Raw genomic sequence first — 14,692 nt, 5'->3', positions numbered from 1 at the left:
GTGCAGAGAAGAGCAACAAAGATGATTAGGGGACTGGAGACTAAAACATATGAAGAACGGTTGCAGGAACTGGGTATGTCTAGTTTAATAAAAAGAAGGACTAGGGGAGACATGATAGCAATGTTCCAATATCTCAGGAGTTGCCACAAAGAAGAGGGAGTCAAACTATTATCCAAGGCACCTGAGGGTAGAACAAGAAGCAATGGGTGGAAACTAATCAAGGAGAAAAGCAACTTAGAACTGAGGAGAAATTTCCTGACAGTTAGAACAATTAATCAGTGGAACAGAAGTTGCCTCCAGAAGTTGTGAATGCCCCAACACTGGAAGTCTTTAAGAAGATGTTGGATAGCCATTTGTCTGGAACGGTATAGGGCTTCCTGCAGGGGGTTGGACTAGAAGACCTCCAAGGTCCCTTCCAAGTCTGCTATTGTATTGTAATATGTTGAAGAGGGGGAGAGGGCTTTCACTATTCTGAAGAGACAACCGAAATATCACTTCATCGACTTCATGGGAGCCTAAAAGAAAGTTACAGAGATCCACTTGTTGTTCACCCCACCTCCTTTAGAGATGAGGAGCTTCCAATTTCCAATTTAATAAAATTTGTATGCCGCCCACTCCCTAGGGACTCTGGGCGGCTTACAGACAGATAAAAAACATTTAAAAATTTAAAAATAAAGGTACATTATTAAAATTGCACATCATCCATTCAGTGTAGGTGGGGCTGGACATTGATCAACAGCCCCAGGCCTGCCGGAACAGCCAGGTCTTGGTGGCTTTACAGAAGGCCGGGAGAGTGGTAAGGGTCCGGATCCCTACGGGTAGATCGTTCCACAGGGCCGGCGCAGCTACAGAGAAGGCTCTCCCCCGGGGAGTTGCCAGTCGGCATTGTCCGGTCGATGGTACCTGGAGGAGGCCCAACCTGTGAGATCTAGTTGGTCGTTGGGAGATGTGTGGCAGGAGGCGGTCTCTCAGGTAGCCAGGTCCTAAACCATGTAGGGCTTTAAAAGTAATGACTAGCACCTTGAAGCACGTTCGGAGACCAATAGGGAGCCAGTGCAGCTCGCGGAGGATGGGTGTAACATGGGTGTATCTAGGTACACCCAATATCGCTCGCGCAGCTGCATTCTGGACCAACTGCAGTCTTCGAACACTTTTCAGGGGCAGCCCCATGTAGAGCGCGTTACAGTAATCCAGTCTTGAGGTGACGAGGGAGTGAGTGACCATTCGAAGTGCCTCCAGGTCCAGATAGGGCCGCAACTGGTGCACCAGGCGAACCTGGGCAAAAGCCCCCTGGTCACAGTTGACAGATGGTGTTCTAACGTCAGGTGCGGGTCCAGGAGGACACCCAAATTGCAGGCCCTCTCTGAGGGGTGTATAATTTCATCCCCCAGGCTAAGAGGTGGAATGTCTGGACTGTCCTTGGGAGGCAGCATCAATAGCCACTCGGTCTTATCTGGGTTGAGTGCAAGCTTCTTCGCTCCCATCCAGACCCTGACAGCCTCCAGGCACTGGCACATCACTTCCACTGCTTTGCGGAGTTGGGACGGGGCGGACAGATACAAGTGAGTATTGTCCGCATATTGATGATATTTGATCCCGTGTTGGCGTATGATCTCACCCAGCGGCTTCATGTAGATATTAAATAGGAGGGGGGACAGGACCGAACCCTGCGGCACCCCATAAATGAGGGGCCTAGGGGTCGATCTCTGTCTCCAACCAACATCAACTGCGACCTGTCCGAGAGGTAGGAGGAGAACCATCGTAAAACAGTGCCTCCCACTCCCACCTCCCGTAACCGCTGCAGAAGGATACTATGGTCGATGGTATCGAAGGCCGCTGAGAGGTCAAGAAGCACTAGGATAGAGGAAAGTCCTCTATCCCTGGCCCGCCAGAGATCATCGATCAGCGCGACCAAAGCAGTTTCAGTGCCGTAACCAGGCCTGAACCCCGACTGAAAGGGATCCAGATAATCTGCTTCATCCAAGGTCCGTCGGAGTTGAAAGGCCAACACTTTCTCAACAACCTTCCCTACAAACAGCAGGTTGGAGACTGGACGGTAGTTGTTTAAGATGGCTGGATCCAGGGAAAGTTTCTTAAGGAGGGATCTCACCGCCGCATCCTTTAGGGGGTGTGGGAAGGATCCCTCCCGGAGAGAGGTGTTAACAATCCTCTGGATCCAGCCATGTGTCACCTCCCTGCTGGTCGAGACCAGCCAGGAGGGACACGGGTCCAGTAAACAAGTGGAGGCACTTACCGCTCCCATGGCCTTGTCCACTTCCTCAGGGGCGACAAGTTGAAACTCACTCCATAAAATCGGATCAAGATCCTGCCCCAGCATCTCAGCTGGTGCTGTCCAAGTGGAGTCCAGGTCCGTCCGAATCCGAGCGATTTTATCCGACAGAAACTGAACTCCTCAGCTCTACCCTGTAAGGGCTCGCCCGCATCCCACTCTTTCAAGAGGGAGCGTGCTATCCTAAACAGAGCGGCTGGGCAAGATTCTGCGGATGCAATAAGAGCAGAAAAATGAGCACATTTTGCTGCCCGTATCGCCACTAGATAAGTCCTAATAAAGGCTCTTAATTGTGTTCGGTCGGATTCGGAGTTACTAGCCCTCCAGCGTCGCTCTAGGCGTCTCTTTTGGTGCTTCATCTCCCGGAGTTCCTCAGTAAACCAAGGAGCCCTCCTGGACCCACTGCCATGGAGAGGCCGTAGAGGCGCAATCCGGTTTAGAGCCTCTGCCGCTGCTGTATTCCAAGCAGCGACCAGGGACTCTGCCGGACTGTGGGCCAGGGAGTCAGGTATCTCACCAAGCACCATCTGAAATCCCATAGGGTCCATCAGGCGCCTGGGGCAGAACCACCTAATCGGTTCCCCGTCCCTACAGTGGGGGATTGGTTCAAAAGTCAAGCCTCAATAGGAAGTGATCTCACCATGACAAGAGCAAGATCTCAATGCCCTTTAAATCTAGATCACGTCTCCACTGCTCCGAGAGAAACACAAGGTCGAGCGTGTGACCCACTGTATGAGTCGGACCCTGAATTACCTGGGTCAAGTCCATGGCTGTCATGGAAGCCATGAACTCCCATGCTCCATCAGAGCGTTGACCGAGCAACAGCAGACTGAAGTCCCCCAGCACTATAAGCCCAGGGAACTCAACCGCCAGCTCGGCTACTGACTCAAGGAGTACAGGCAGGGCTGTGGTAACGCAGGGATGCACCGGCCCATCCCCGTACCCGTAGACCCCTCTTCCCCTCCCGTAGCCTCCGTTCTTCCCGGCAGGCCGTTTCTGCCATGCATTCTGGGATGAGAGGCTGATCCGGGCTCCCATCCACTTCTGCTACTGCACTCAGTGGAGGGGGCTCCAGACCGCACTCTCAATCCCCTCATACGTGTCAACCAAGCATTCCCCACAAACATACCCCACTACAATTTAAAAGGTACAACAATATAATAAAGTAATTTATACTAGTTTAAAAGAAGGTGGGTTCATTCATTCACAGGCATACACATACATTCCACATACAAAGAAAAAGGGGGTGTGCGCGCAAATATTAAGATGGATGTTAAAATTGTGCAAGTAAGGTTTCTGGCTCGTGAAGTAAGGACACAAGGATCAGATCGATGACAAGGGGATGCAGATGAAATAGTTCGTCTTCTCTTCTCTCCCAGATAGTATAGTAGAGGGAGGCAGAGGACTGGGTGGTTGAGATGGTGTCTCTAGAGTAATAATAGATAGTAATGGTCGTAATGGAGAAAACAGGATTATATGTCCGGAAATCCAGGAGTCTGAAAACCAAGGTCCAAAGTTCGTAGGCAGTCCAAAGTTCATAAACACTCCAATGGTCGTAAGCCGGGAGGGCCAGGTGGTAAGAGTAATAAAACAGGAAGCTACCAAAGGGCAAGGAAAGGCCACAGCGTGAAGGCGTCCGATCGAATGGGGTGGGGGGGGGAAGTGGGAGGGGGCGCCCGGAGGGGTCATGGTGATGGTAAACCAACAGCTGTCCACCTCCGTCAGGCACCACATGAAGCAGCCACCCCACCCCGTGAAGACAGGCAACAAGGCAATACCGTCCTGCAGGTTCCAGAAGCTTCCAGGGCTCTCCCAGTCACGAAAAACTGAAGAAAAGGCCGCCCGGGCTACCGCAAGCCAGGATACAATGAGAAGGGGGGGGCGGGGAGAGCCGTGGTGGCGGCAGCAAAGCCAGCCGCTTAATTCCGTTTGGCATCACCTGGGCCAGCTACCCCTCGTTGGCAAATAGCGTAGCACTGTCCCAAAAGGTCCCCCGAATTTCCTCCAAGTTTTCTCCTGGGTTTTTAAATCAAGAGGCAGACCAAAGGCGCCGGCATCATTAGAAGCTGCCGGGCGCCGCCATTTTCACCGCCAAAGTAGCAAGACCGCCAAAAACCACACAGGCAGGCGACCAGCCCGAGAGAGCAAACCCCCAGTTGACCGCCCCACCCGGTCCTCCAGATCATACCCCACCACTCACCCCTTTTTCTGCGGGGGGTCGCCGATAGGAACGCAATGCTTTTCCGATCTTTCATCTGTCCCATGCCGGAGCAGGAGCTCCCGGCCGTTCACGAGCTTGCACATGCTTGGTAAGGTTCCATTTCCCACAATTAAAACATGATGTAAAAGGAGATGCCTCTGACACACTCTTCCAGGAATAAATGAGATGCACCATTTAACCAGACACAAGGGGAAAACCCCTGACAGAACAAGTCATAAAAAACTATCGTCCAGTCTCCAACCTCCCTTTTTTAGGGAAGGTTGTTGAGAAGGTAGTGGCCCTCCAACTCCGACAGACCTTGGATGAAGTAGATTATCTAGCCCCTTTTCAGTCTGGTTTCAGGCCTGGTTACAGCATCGAAACCGCTTTGGTCGCACTGACCGATGATCTCTGACGGGCCAGGGATAGAGGACATTCCTCTATCCTTGTGCTCCTTGACCTCTCAGTGGCCTTTGATACCATCGACCATGGTATCCTTCTGCGACGGCTGGAAGAGGTGGGAGTGGGAGGCACCGTTTTACGGTGATTCTCCTCCTACCTCTCCAACAGGTCGCAGTTGGTGGTGGTTGGAGGGCAGGAGTCGATTCCCAGGCCCCTTAATTATGGGGTGCCGCAGGGGTCGGTCCTGTCCCCCCTCCTATTTAATATCTACATGAAGCCACTGGGTGAGATCATTTGCCGGCACGGGATTAAATACCACCAGTATGCGGACAATACACAGCTGTATTTGTCCGCCCCGTGCCAACTCAGCGTAGCGGTAGAAGTGATGTGCCAGTGCCTAGAAGCTGTTAGGGTCTGGATGGGAGTGAACAAGCTTGCACTCAATCCTGACAAGACTGAGTGGCTGTGGATTTTGCCTCCTAAGGACAGCCCAGCTAGTCCGTCTCTAAACCTGGGAGGAGAAAATTTGCTCCCCTCAGAGAGGGTCCGCAACTTGGGGGTCCTCCTGGATCCGCAGCTGACGTTGGAACATCATCTGTCGGCTGTGACCAGGTGGGCCTTTGCCCAGGTTCGCCTGGTGCACCAGTTGCGGCCCTATTTGGACCGGGAGGCACTGCAAACAGTCACTCATGCCCTCGTCACCACAAGACTGGATTACTATAATGCGCTCTACATGGGGCTGCCCCTGAAAAGTGTTCGGAGACTACAATTAGTCCAGAATGCAGCCGCGCAAGCGATACTGGGTGTACCTAGGTACACCCACATTACGCCTATCCTCCGCAAGCTGCACTGGCTTCCTATTGGTCTCCGAGCACGATTCAAGGTGCTGGTTATCACCTTTAAAGCCCTACATGGTTTAGGACCCGGATATCTTCGAGACAGTCTTCTACCGCACACCTCCCTAAGACCGATAAGATCGCACAGGATGGGCCTTCTCCAGGTGCCATCAGCTGGACAATGCCGGCTGGCGACGCCTCGGAGTAGGGCCTCCTCTGTTGCTGCTCCGGCCCTATGGAATGAGCTACCCCCAGAGATCCGGACCCTACCCACTCTCATGGCCTTCCGAAAAGCTATTAAGACTGGCTATTCCGGCAGGCCTGGGGCTGTTGACCTCTGGATTGAGGTCCAGCCCTGCTTAGATTGGGTGCATGTTGTATCTTTTTAAATTTGTCGTGTTTTATCTGTTTTTAATTTCTCTTAACTTCTGTTTCTGAAAGCCGCCTGGAGTCCTTCGGTATTGGGCGGCCCATAAATTTAATAAACAGTTAAACAGTCATAGAAGATGACAGGAGGAAAATAATCAGGAGCAAAAGAAGCTACAGAGGGGAGAAAACTTTTTCTAGAAAAATGGTGACCACAAGCCAAGGGCACCCACCATTCATAATGACTGAGCGTCTTTTGCATACAGTACTTCTCAGGTCAGAAATGATGGAGCCCACACAAAACAGACCCTCTCCACCTAAAGAGACACAGAAAGACTGAAAGGAACTCATCCTTCAACCCACCAGCATGAGCGGTCCAGAGGCTGCACACGATGCTCCCTCATTTTTTCTCTTCCTTAAAGATGCAGCAGTTCAGCAGCAGAACCTAAGACTGCTATCTAAGAGATCTCAAGCCTAACCCCAGCACTCCCTAGTAGCAGGGAGGAGAAACAAACAGGGAGAAAGTCTCTGAAGACTCTCTGCCAGTTACAGTGGGCAAGGATGGGTCTGAGCCTTAACTTATTATGAGCCTTGGTGGCACAGTGGTTAGAGTGCAGTACTGCAGGCTATTTCTGCTACCTGCCAGCTGCCTGCAATTTGGCAGTTTAAATCTCACCAGCCTCAAGGTTGATTCAGCCTTCTGTCCTTCCAAAGTCGGTAAAATGAGGACCCCAAAATTGTTGGGGGCAATATGCTGACTCTGTAAACTGCTTAGAGCTGTAAAGCACTGTGAAGCAGTATATAAGTGCTACTGCTATAGCTATCTCTAGCTAGAAGCCCACTGCCGTTTATTCCATTCATGTTCATAGTTCTTTGCTAAATACCATTGTATTTGTGAATGGTGGTAAAGGACGTAGCCACTGAACAAGGAGAGGCTGTATAGGGGCTTTTAGTGCAGAAGAAAAGATTCAGTTGCTTAGAGAGGGATCAAGTCGGGAAACTGACCCCTCAGTATGACACAAAACAGTGTCATCCTGTTGAATTCCAGCAGCCCTAATTAAACAGAGTCAACTGTTGACACTCACTCAGGGCCAGGGCGAGGGTCCCAAGGCCAGCAGAGCAGCACACCTGACGTGGTGTGTGCCAAATCCCATGTCAATATTCGAAACATTCAGCAATTATAGAATTAAGTAGAGAAGACTATTAAAAAAATTCCTTGCATAATCTGACAACCGTAATTTGTAGGTCTCAGATGTTAAAATTCCGATGAGCACTAACAGAAATCTTTTGAAGTCCAATTCTCATAAGGGAAAGTTTAATTTTGTGAGTAGGAGGGTGACAAGGATGAGATGATTAGAGAAAGTTGGACTGGAATAACAGCCAGGGCAATTAACACGGCCTCCTCCCTCCACTTCAGTCCCATTTAAATGGGCTAGATGGCAATTCCCAGCTTGCCTAGCAAGGACTGTAATTTATCACATCTAAGCAAAAAGGCTGCTTTAGAAAAGATAAGAGTACAGGAAAAGAATACAAATTATTCTTTATTTATTTAGAGAAGCAAATGTCATAATATTAGCTAAAACAATTACAACATTGATCAGATAGATTAAATATTTCCTATGCTACGTGTCTTTGATTTTGTCTTTGTAAATGAAGTATTTATATTTGTCCATTAATGTTCACTGGTGTTTTCAACCCACATCTCTAACTTATCCTTTCGAGCTGTGTTTCTGTTGTCTATGGCTATCCCACTCAGCTTTGTATCATCTACTCGTTTAACAAGCTTCTCCTCACTCTTCAACTGATGAAAATTGGGCAGCAATTAATGGAAACATTGAAGAGCCCCAGTCCCGGGGCTGAATCCAGGGACACCCTTTAAAACCTTTCTCCACTTGGATCTGAACGGCTGACCAGACCTTTCCAGCCACCTAACAGGCTATCAAAATGCCACCTTTACCTACCTGGTTAATCAGAGAGTCACTGGCTATTCAAGCCCTGGGCTGAAATCAAAGGAAATCATATCCACAGGTTTCTCATCATCTGATCACGAAGTTCTTTTAGCATTTCAAAAGACGAATTAAGGCACAACTCCCAGCTGGTCTTGAGCAGATCCACCATTGAACGGCTGTGGAAGTCTTACTTTCGAGACAAGCAGGACAAGGTCCAAGGGCAACGGCAGGGCAGCAGACACCCGTCTCATTTAGCTGGGTCTGGCCAGGGGACACCCAGAAGCCCAGTGGCAGCCAACACCCCAAGTTCTCCGGGCAGAAACTGGGCCGTCATTAACGTTGGGGAGGCCAGAGAAAGAGGCGCCAGGCTTGCTTTAGGGGGGGAAGGCTTACCCTGGGCGGCAGCGCGGGGATCCTGCTGGAGGCGGAGCCCCGGCCGATGTCCCTCCTAAACCGCCGGCCCGGCTTTGCTGCCTCCTTTCCAGGGGCCGAAGTCTACCGCCCCCGCCCCGAGTGCCCAGGCAGGGCGGCCCTGCCACGGCAGCAGCCTCCGCCTCAAGGCCAACCCCAGGGTGGCAATCAGGGCCAGCCGAGGAGGCCCTTTCGCCCGGGGGCGCCGCTCGGCTCGCCGAAGCTCATCCAAACCACCGCCAGCCCCGAGGCGCCCCGCCGCCCGCCCGCCGGGTAACCTGCGCCCAGAGGAGGAGGCTCTCCGCCCCAGCCAGCTCCTGGCCCCGGGTGACGGCCCCGGCGCCCTGCGCTCCCCTGCCGAGGCCCTGCGAGCCGTGGTCGGCCTGGCGGTTGCCGGTCTCGCCCTCCGCCGCCCCTCCCCGTCGGGCGCCGCTCACCTGGGCCAGCTCCTCTCGGCAGACGGCGCAGTAGCGGACCCCGCAGAGCGCTCGCATCCGCACGGAGCACCGGTAGCAGATGGGGTGCTCGCAGCGGCCCAAGGCCACCACCTCCAGCTCGCCGCAGCACAGGACGCAGCTTCCCGGGCCCTCCGCGCTACGCGACTCCGACGGAGGCGAAGCCGCCATGACGCCGCACGGCCCAACTCGACGCGGCTGCCGGACGGCCACGCCGCCCCGCCGCTCCTGCGGCCTACTAGGCCCCGCGCGCCGCCTAGCAACCGCCCCTAGCCCGCACAAAGATGGAAGCCTAGAGCGCCGCCCCCGCGCGGGGCGGCAGGACCAAACATCCACGCCCCGAAAGAAGGGCGCGGCCGAGTCACTTCCGGCCTCCTCACTGATTTTTTTTCTCTCTCTCGAGCGCCCTGCCAAAAAGGCTCAATGGGAAAGTCTCGGGATTTGCCGGGAGTGTCAATAAGGCAGCAATTCCTGGTTGCTCTGCCCAAGGCCTCCCGCCAGGCACCTCACGGCGGAAAGAAGACGTTGCATTCCTCAGGCCTTAAATCATTCTAAATATTCTGGGACCTGCCCCGGGATTTCCTCGTACCGTCCCTTCCAGGGAAATACTTAACCTGACCCTGCTTAGTTATTGGGGACCCACCAGGTGCATCTGGGGTGAGAACATGGTGGTGGTGCTGGAAGGGACCACAAGGATAATTTACTCTGCAACGTGCAGGAAAACTTAATTAAACCTTCCTTTAAAATTGGGATTTGCTGCCGTCCTCAATTTGGAGCGCTTTCAACACGTCAGGAAATGCAGTTTCTCTGAACTGTTCCCGGTAGGTGTACCCGGAAGTTTGATATCCAAGCAGCTATCTACTATTTATATGGATTTGTCTCCCTCCTCCACTGGCTTCCCTTCTTTCCGCCCATTCTTTGCTCGAAGTTGCTCTAGCGCCGCCTGCCCCTCTCTCGATGCCTGCTCCGTCCCGGAGGTCCCACCAGCAATCCAGCGCGGCGTTTGGCGCCCTCTTCAGGAGGGAGGTTGCAGACAGGCTGGAGTAACTAATGGGACATTCGTGTATTTATTGAGCCTGCTATTCTGGCATTTCATGTATGGACTGGCACTGATGGACAGTATTGTTTGAGTCCAGTGTTCTTGTTATGCTCAGGGTCTATGCATGGGTCCATTTCTTCCTTTTCCTAAGAGGTGAGAGCTGGCTCCATCTGGCTCAGGTGCTGCTGGGGTCCCAGGAGAGCCAGTGGCACCAAGACCGATCGGAAGGAGACAACTGGGCTGGACTGAGCTGGGGGCTCTTGGGCCCTGGGGAGGAGAGCCTGTCTCGACCACTTTGAAGCAGGAAGGGCATTTCCTCGGGTAGAGAGGTATCGGGGCTGCCAGTCTAACCAGGTCCCGGAGCCTTTCTCCTTGCCTGGATGAGGGCTTTTCTTCTTATGACTGGTAATCTGATCCAGTCAGAAGCCGAAGCATCAGCTGCCAACTACGCATGGCTACATATTCATGTATTCAAGTCCTTGCCATCCACAGCCCTCAACTGACACCCAACATCCCTGTGAACCAATAACTAGCAACCAACATGCAAATGAACTTGCTGCGAGTGGCAAAAATAAAGGCCGGGAAATAAGCGGATTAATTAAACTGCCTAAAAGGACACTTAGTTATTTTATTGGGGAGTAAGCATCCCTAATCTTAAACGGGCTTTACATCTGAACGTATTTTTGCAAAGTGGCAAGGAAAAGAAAGATGGTCCCAATTTGCTTAACTGTGGTCATAAAATAAGTTTGGCTAACCAGGCTGGGGATACATAACATTTTAAGTCCCAAGCCAAATAAGCCACAACAAAGGACTTGCACCCCTCTTAGGATGCCACCACAGGAATTGATGTCAAAGTGCTGCCACCTCCTGCCAACACCAATAATTGCACAAGATCTCTAATTCACATGAAACTGTCATGAATTCACCCTTCAGGCAAAAGCAACCAGAAGCCCTTGTGAAGAGTCTCAATAGTAAATTTATTGTTAGTCACCTCTGTTGCAAGAATTTCACCAGATTGACTATTCCCTTGGGAACTGCAAGAAAAGGTTTCAAGGATTCTAGAGGAGGCCTGCAGATTTGGACATTAAGAGTGAACATACGGGGTCAGGCTGGATAGCCTCTCAGGGACCCTTTCTTCTTGTTATTATAAAGTAAAAGACGGAGTTTGCAAAAGAACAGGAAGTGTGAATGCCTATCTGCAGGGTTCAGCTAAAGTTCTTACAAAGCCATGTAGCCATTATGAGACTAGAGCTCCATGCTCGAATTACCTGCGGCCCAGACAAAAGGGGAAGCAGGACAGTAACCAATCAGAAATGGGTTAAGTATTTCCATGTTCTGTTCCTTTTGACAAAGTATAAGAATGCGTGCTTCCATTAGAAGGGTTGTTCAGAAGTTACATGCTTCCCTTTGACTAGCTTTTCTGAACCTGGCTGCCAAATAAACTTCTCCTTGATCCTGAGACGTCTAAGCCCTGTTATTTTCTGCAACAGTAAGGCTACTCTTCATGCCTCCCTCCGATCTAGATCTGGCATCTCCAAACCTGTGAACTTCAACTGGCTAAGGAATTTTGGCAGATGAAATCCACAAGTCTTAAAGTTGCCAAGTTGTAAGCCCCTGCTCTAGATGGAGATTCCACTACAAGTCTAAAATGTTCATGTTAAATTCCAGCATTCTTTTCAGTCAGTTGTAAAAAGTTTAATTCTAGTTTATTTTAGCTGGTTGCAGTCATGTTTTTCTCAGGGCAAACTGATGGTGTGGAGCGTGCAGGAGCATTGGGGTGAAGCTCCCCTTATAAATTCTGATGGGCACAGGAGTATTGCTTAGGTCATTTATTTTAGTAGCTAGAAGCTGTAAGGCATATTCTACTTCCTCTCATCCCCAAAGATCCATCAAGCCACCCTGGACCAAAAGAGCACCGGAATTGACCAAGAGCAAGCAGAAACTCACTTATCTGGGAGTGTGATAGAAACAGATGAGGACGGGGGGGGGGGACTATGCAAAATTGAAAACAGCAGAAGGACAGGAACACAATGGAGAAGGTGAATGGATGAGATGAAGAATCTGATTGGGCTGTGCTTGAAAGAGTTACTGAGCCCCACCAGCGGGGGGGCGGGGATTGGGATGGCATTTGGGCGGTGAATTCAATTGTTGAGGTCCTTTATATTAAGGTGGTTGTGGAGTGAAAAAGGATGTTTGGGGCAAAGCCACAGGCTGGGCCCAGCCACGGTTGCAACCAAAGTGTTTAAGCGTGGCTCTTTGTCCATGCTTTTTGCTGCTTAAGAACATGAAGATGAATGCCGGGGAGTTTGATTCTGGCAAGAAGAGTCCTGAATTCTAGCAAGACGTGAAAGTTCAGCCCGAGTCTTCAGCCCAAGATTTTGAGAAATTCTCATCAAGACCTTCTCTGGCTCGTCTCCATGGCTCAGCCATGTTAGTAAGTCACAGGTCAACCCAAATGCAGAGTAGAACTCAACTGTTTGCATCTCTTCCTGGAATTTCAGAAGGAGGCCAAGAGAGGTGCAAAGTGCAAAGTGCAAAGTGGAATCAACTTCAGGAGTTTTCTTCTTTCACCCATCTTTTCCCAGTTCAAAACTGATCCTACATAATTGAGCAGTATCTAGATAACAGGGAACCTATCTGCATAATGCTTGCGTGCATTTAATTCTCTATTCTTTTTTCTTATTCTTTCCATTACTGGTTGCCAATGAATCCAAGCAGCCTCAAGAGTTGCTTCACCAGAATCTGGTCTTCAAGATCCTCCTTTGATTTAAAGCCCACCCAGTCATGGTAGAGAAGCCCTTGGGGCAGCTACAAGGAAGACAGAGGACAGGAATACAAAATGGAAACTCTCTTCACCCTGCAGAAGACTCAGCGGTTTGGTTTTAGCAATTCAGATAAATGCAAAACCTGAAATCCTGCCTGTTTCAGTGGTAAAGATGTCTGTGGATATAGATGTTCAACTGGCGAGAAGACAACACTCAGCAGTCTTCAGGGAAAGGCAACTGGAATGAAAAAGACAAGTTGGAGGGTGGAGAAGTTATGAATGATGACGGCATGGTGTTAATTCTAATTCCCCCATAAAGAATGCCAGGGTTGTAATTACTGCTCTCACCCTCCATCTCTATCTGGATGAACAATACTTTGGTAGTTGTTTTTCATGTCACAAGAGCACCAGTCCAATTTGGGAAGGCAATTAGCAGGAAACGAGCAAACAGCGGCAGACAGGAATGGCCCATCTTAAGTGTCACTTGTCTGTGAAACAACGCAAGAAGTGAAGTGATGCATCCTGCAGTTTGGGCGGTTGGAAATACACCATTGCTAATGAAGCACTGTGCTCGCTCCCTTTTCTGTGCTCAGGCAATGCTCATCCTACTATGGATCCAACTAGAAGCTTCCCTGATTTCCTCCAGAACATCAACCTTGTGCCAATTTGCAGTGATTGGGGAGGCGAATTTCCCCCATTCTTCGAATCCAATAAAGCAGTGCTTCAGAGTTCTTTATCTCATTGCAAGGTTGGCTGAGCAATTCTATTGCCAAACAGATTGGATGGAGACAAGTCATCCATTTGCTCAGTGCCTCCCGTGAGGCAGGCCAGGGAAGGCAAAAAGACCTTGCAAAACAGAGCATTTTTCAACTTGGAGATACATCTGAAATGGTTTAGCTGTCTCCTAAATCACCTTCCCTATAAGAAAAGGACTTTAGATCAGGAGTGTCTAACCCCGGCGACTTTTAAGACTTGTGGACTTCAAGCCCCAGAATTCCCCACCCAGCCATGCTTCTTATCCTCAGTCTTAAAAGTCACCAAGATCAGACACCCCTGCTTTAGATGTTCTGACAACTACAAGAAGTAAACTGAATCTTCATTAAGAATTTATGAAGAATATAGCAAGAGAACTGCAAGGGGAAGTCTTCAGTGCTGAATGTCCAGGAAGGCTGAGGTGCAGTTTGTCAAGAACTGGAATCCAATCTGTTGAAGCTTCAGTTGAGATAATAGAGAGTAGCCTGAAAATGAATTTAGTAGGGTAAGGGTGATGGCACTCTGATTAAATGCAACTGTTGGAAAGAAATGGTTTGTTTATCAGAAGCCTTTAGCAAGAACTGTTACAATATCTTCACTGGCAAAATAGTGGCATCTTTTGCTTCTCTTCTGAAGCAGAGTAGGAAAATGGGACATTCTTCATCCTGGCACCTCTGCAAAGTACCAGGTGGGTGAATGTGTAGGAGGCGGAGTCCTGCGTGAAAACACCTGCCTTGGCCTTCTGCATGCCTGAAGGATCCTGACCTGCCTGGGCAAGGTCAGGATCCTTCAGCGATTCCCCTATAAGCCGGAACTCTCTTTTGAAGGAGGGGCCCTCGGTGTGTTTAGGTGTGTGCGAATGCCAGTCCTTTTGACACGCAACCCTTCCTCCTGCTGTCAGCAGCTTTCCTTGCTTCCCTGTGGGCAGGGGGGGCGGTGGAGACTCGGGTGGGGGTCAGTCTAGTTGGCAAATCCACAAAAAGAAACTCCTGAGACATCATTTTACCAAGAGTACAAACTTTACTGAATAAACCACATTGGCACAGAAGAAGAGAAACCAGCTCTGGGCTTCCCGCACAAACGCACGGATAGTTCATTTCCCCTTTCTCCGCAGGCCACTCACACTCCAATCACTTCTGTTCGTTTTGTTTTGGGAACCTATGGTGGTCTCTCATGAGGAATAAGACACTCAGGCAAGATGTCTCAGGATGAGAGCTCAGAACAGAG

At 50.4% G+C, this 14,692-nt stretch overlaps 1 protein-coding gene across 1 annotated transcript in view; it reads right to left on the bottom strand.

Annotated features, from left to right (window-relative positions):
* Positions 1-11,394, bottom strand: part of ZNF598 (zinc finger protein 598) — a 30,024-nt gene extending 18,630 nt beyond the window's left edge. The window contains exon 1 of the mRNA XM_032230184.1: positions 8,892-11,394. Coding sequence (XP_032086075.1) covers positions 8,892-9,080 — 189 coding nt within the window. The 5' untranslated portion in view covers positions 9,081-11,394. The remainder of the gene's footprint in view (positions 1-8,891) is intronic.
* Positions 11,395-14,692: the final 3,298 nt, after the last annotated feature.

Source organism: Thamnophis elegans, chromosome 14 (assembly GCF_009769535.1).
Source record: "Thamnophis elegans isolate rThaEle1 chromosome 14, rThaEle1.pri, whole genome shotgun sequence".
Taxonomy (NCBI): domain Eukaryota; kingdom Metazoa; phylum Chordata; class Lepidosauria; order Squamata; family Colubridae; genus Thamnophis; species Thamnophis elegans.
The sequence above is the reverse complement of the archived record's forward strand: the minus strand, read 5'-3'. Positions and strand labels throughout refer to the sequence as shown.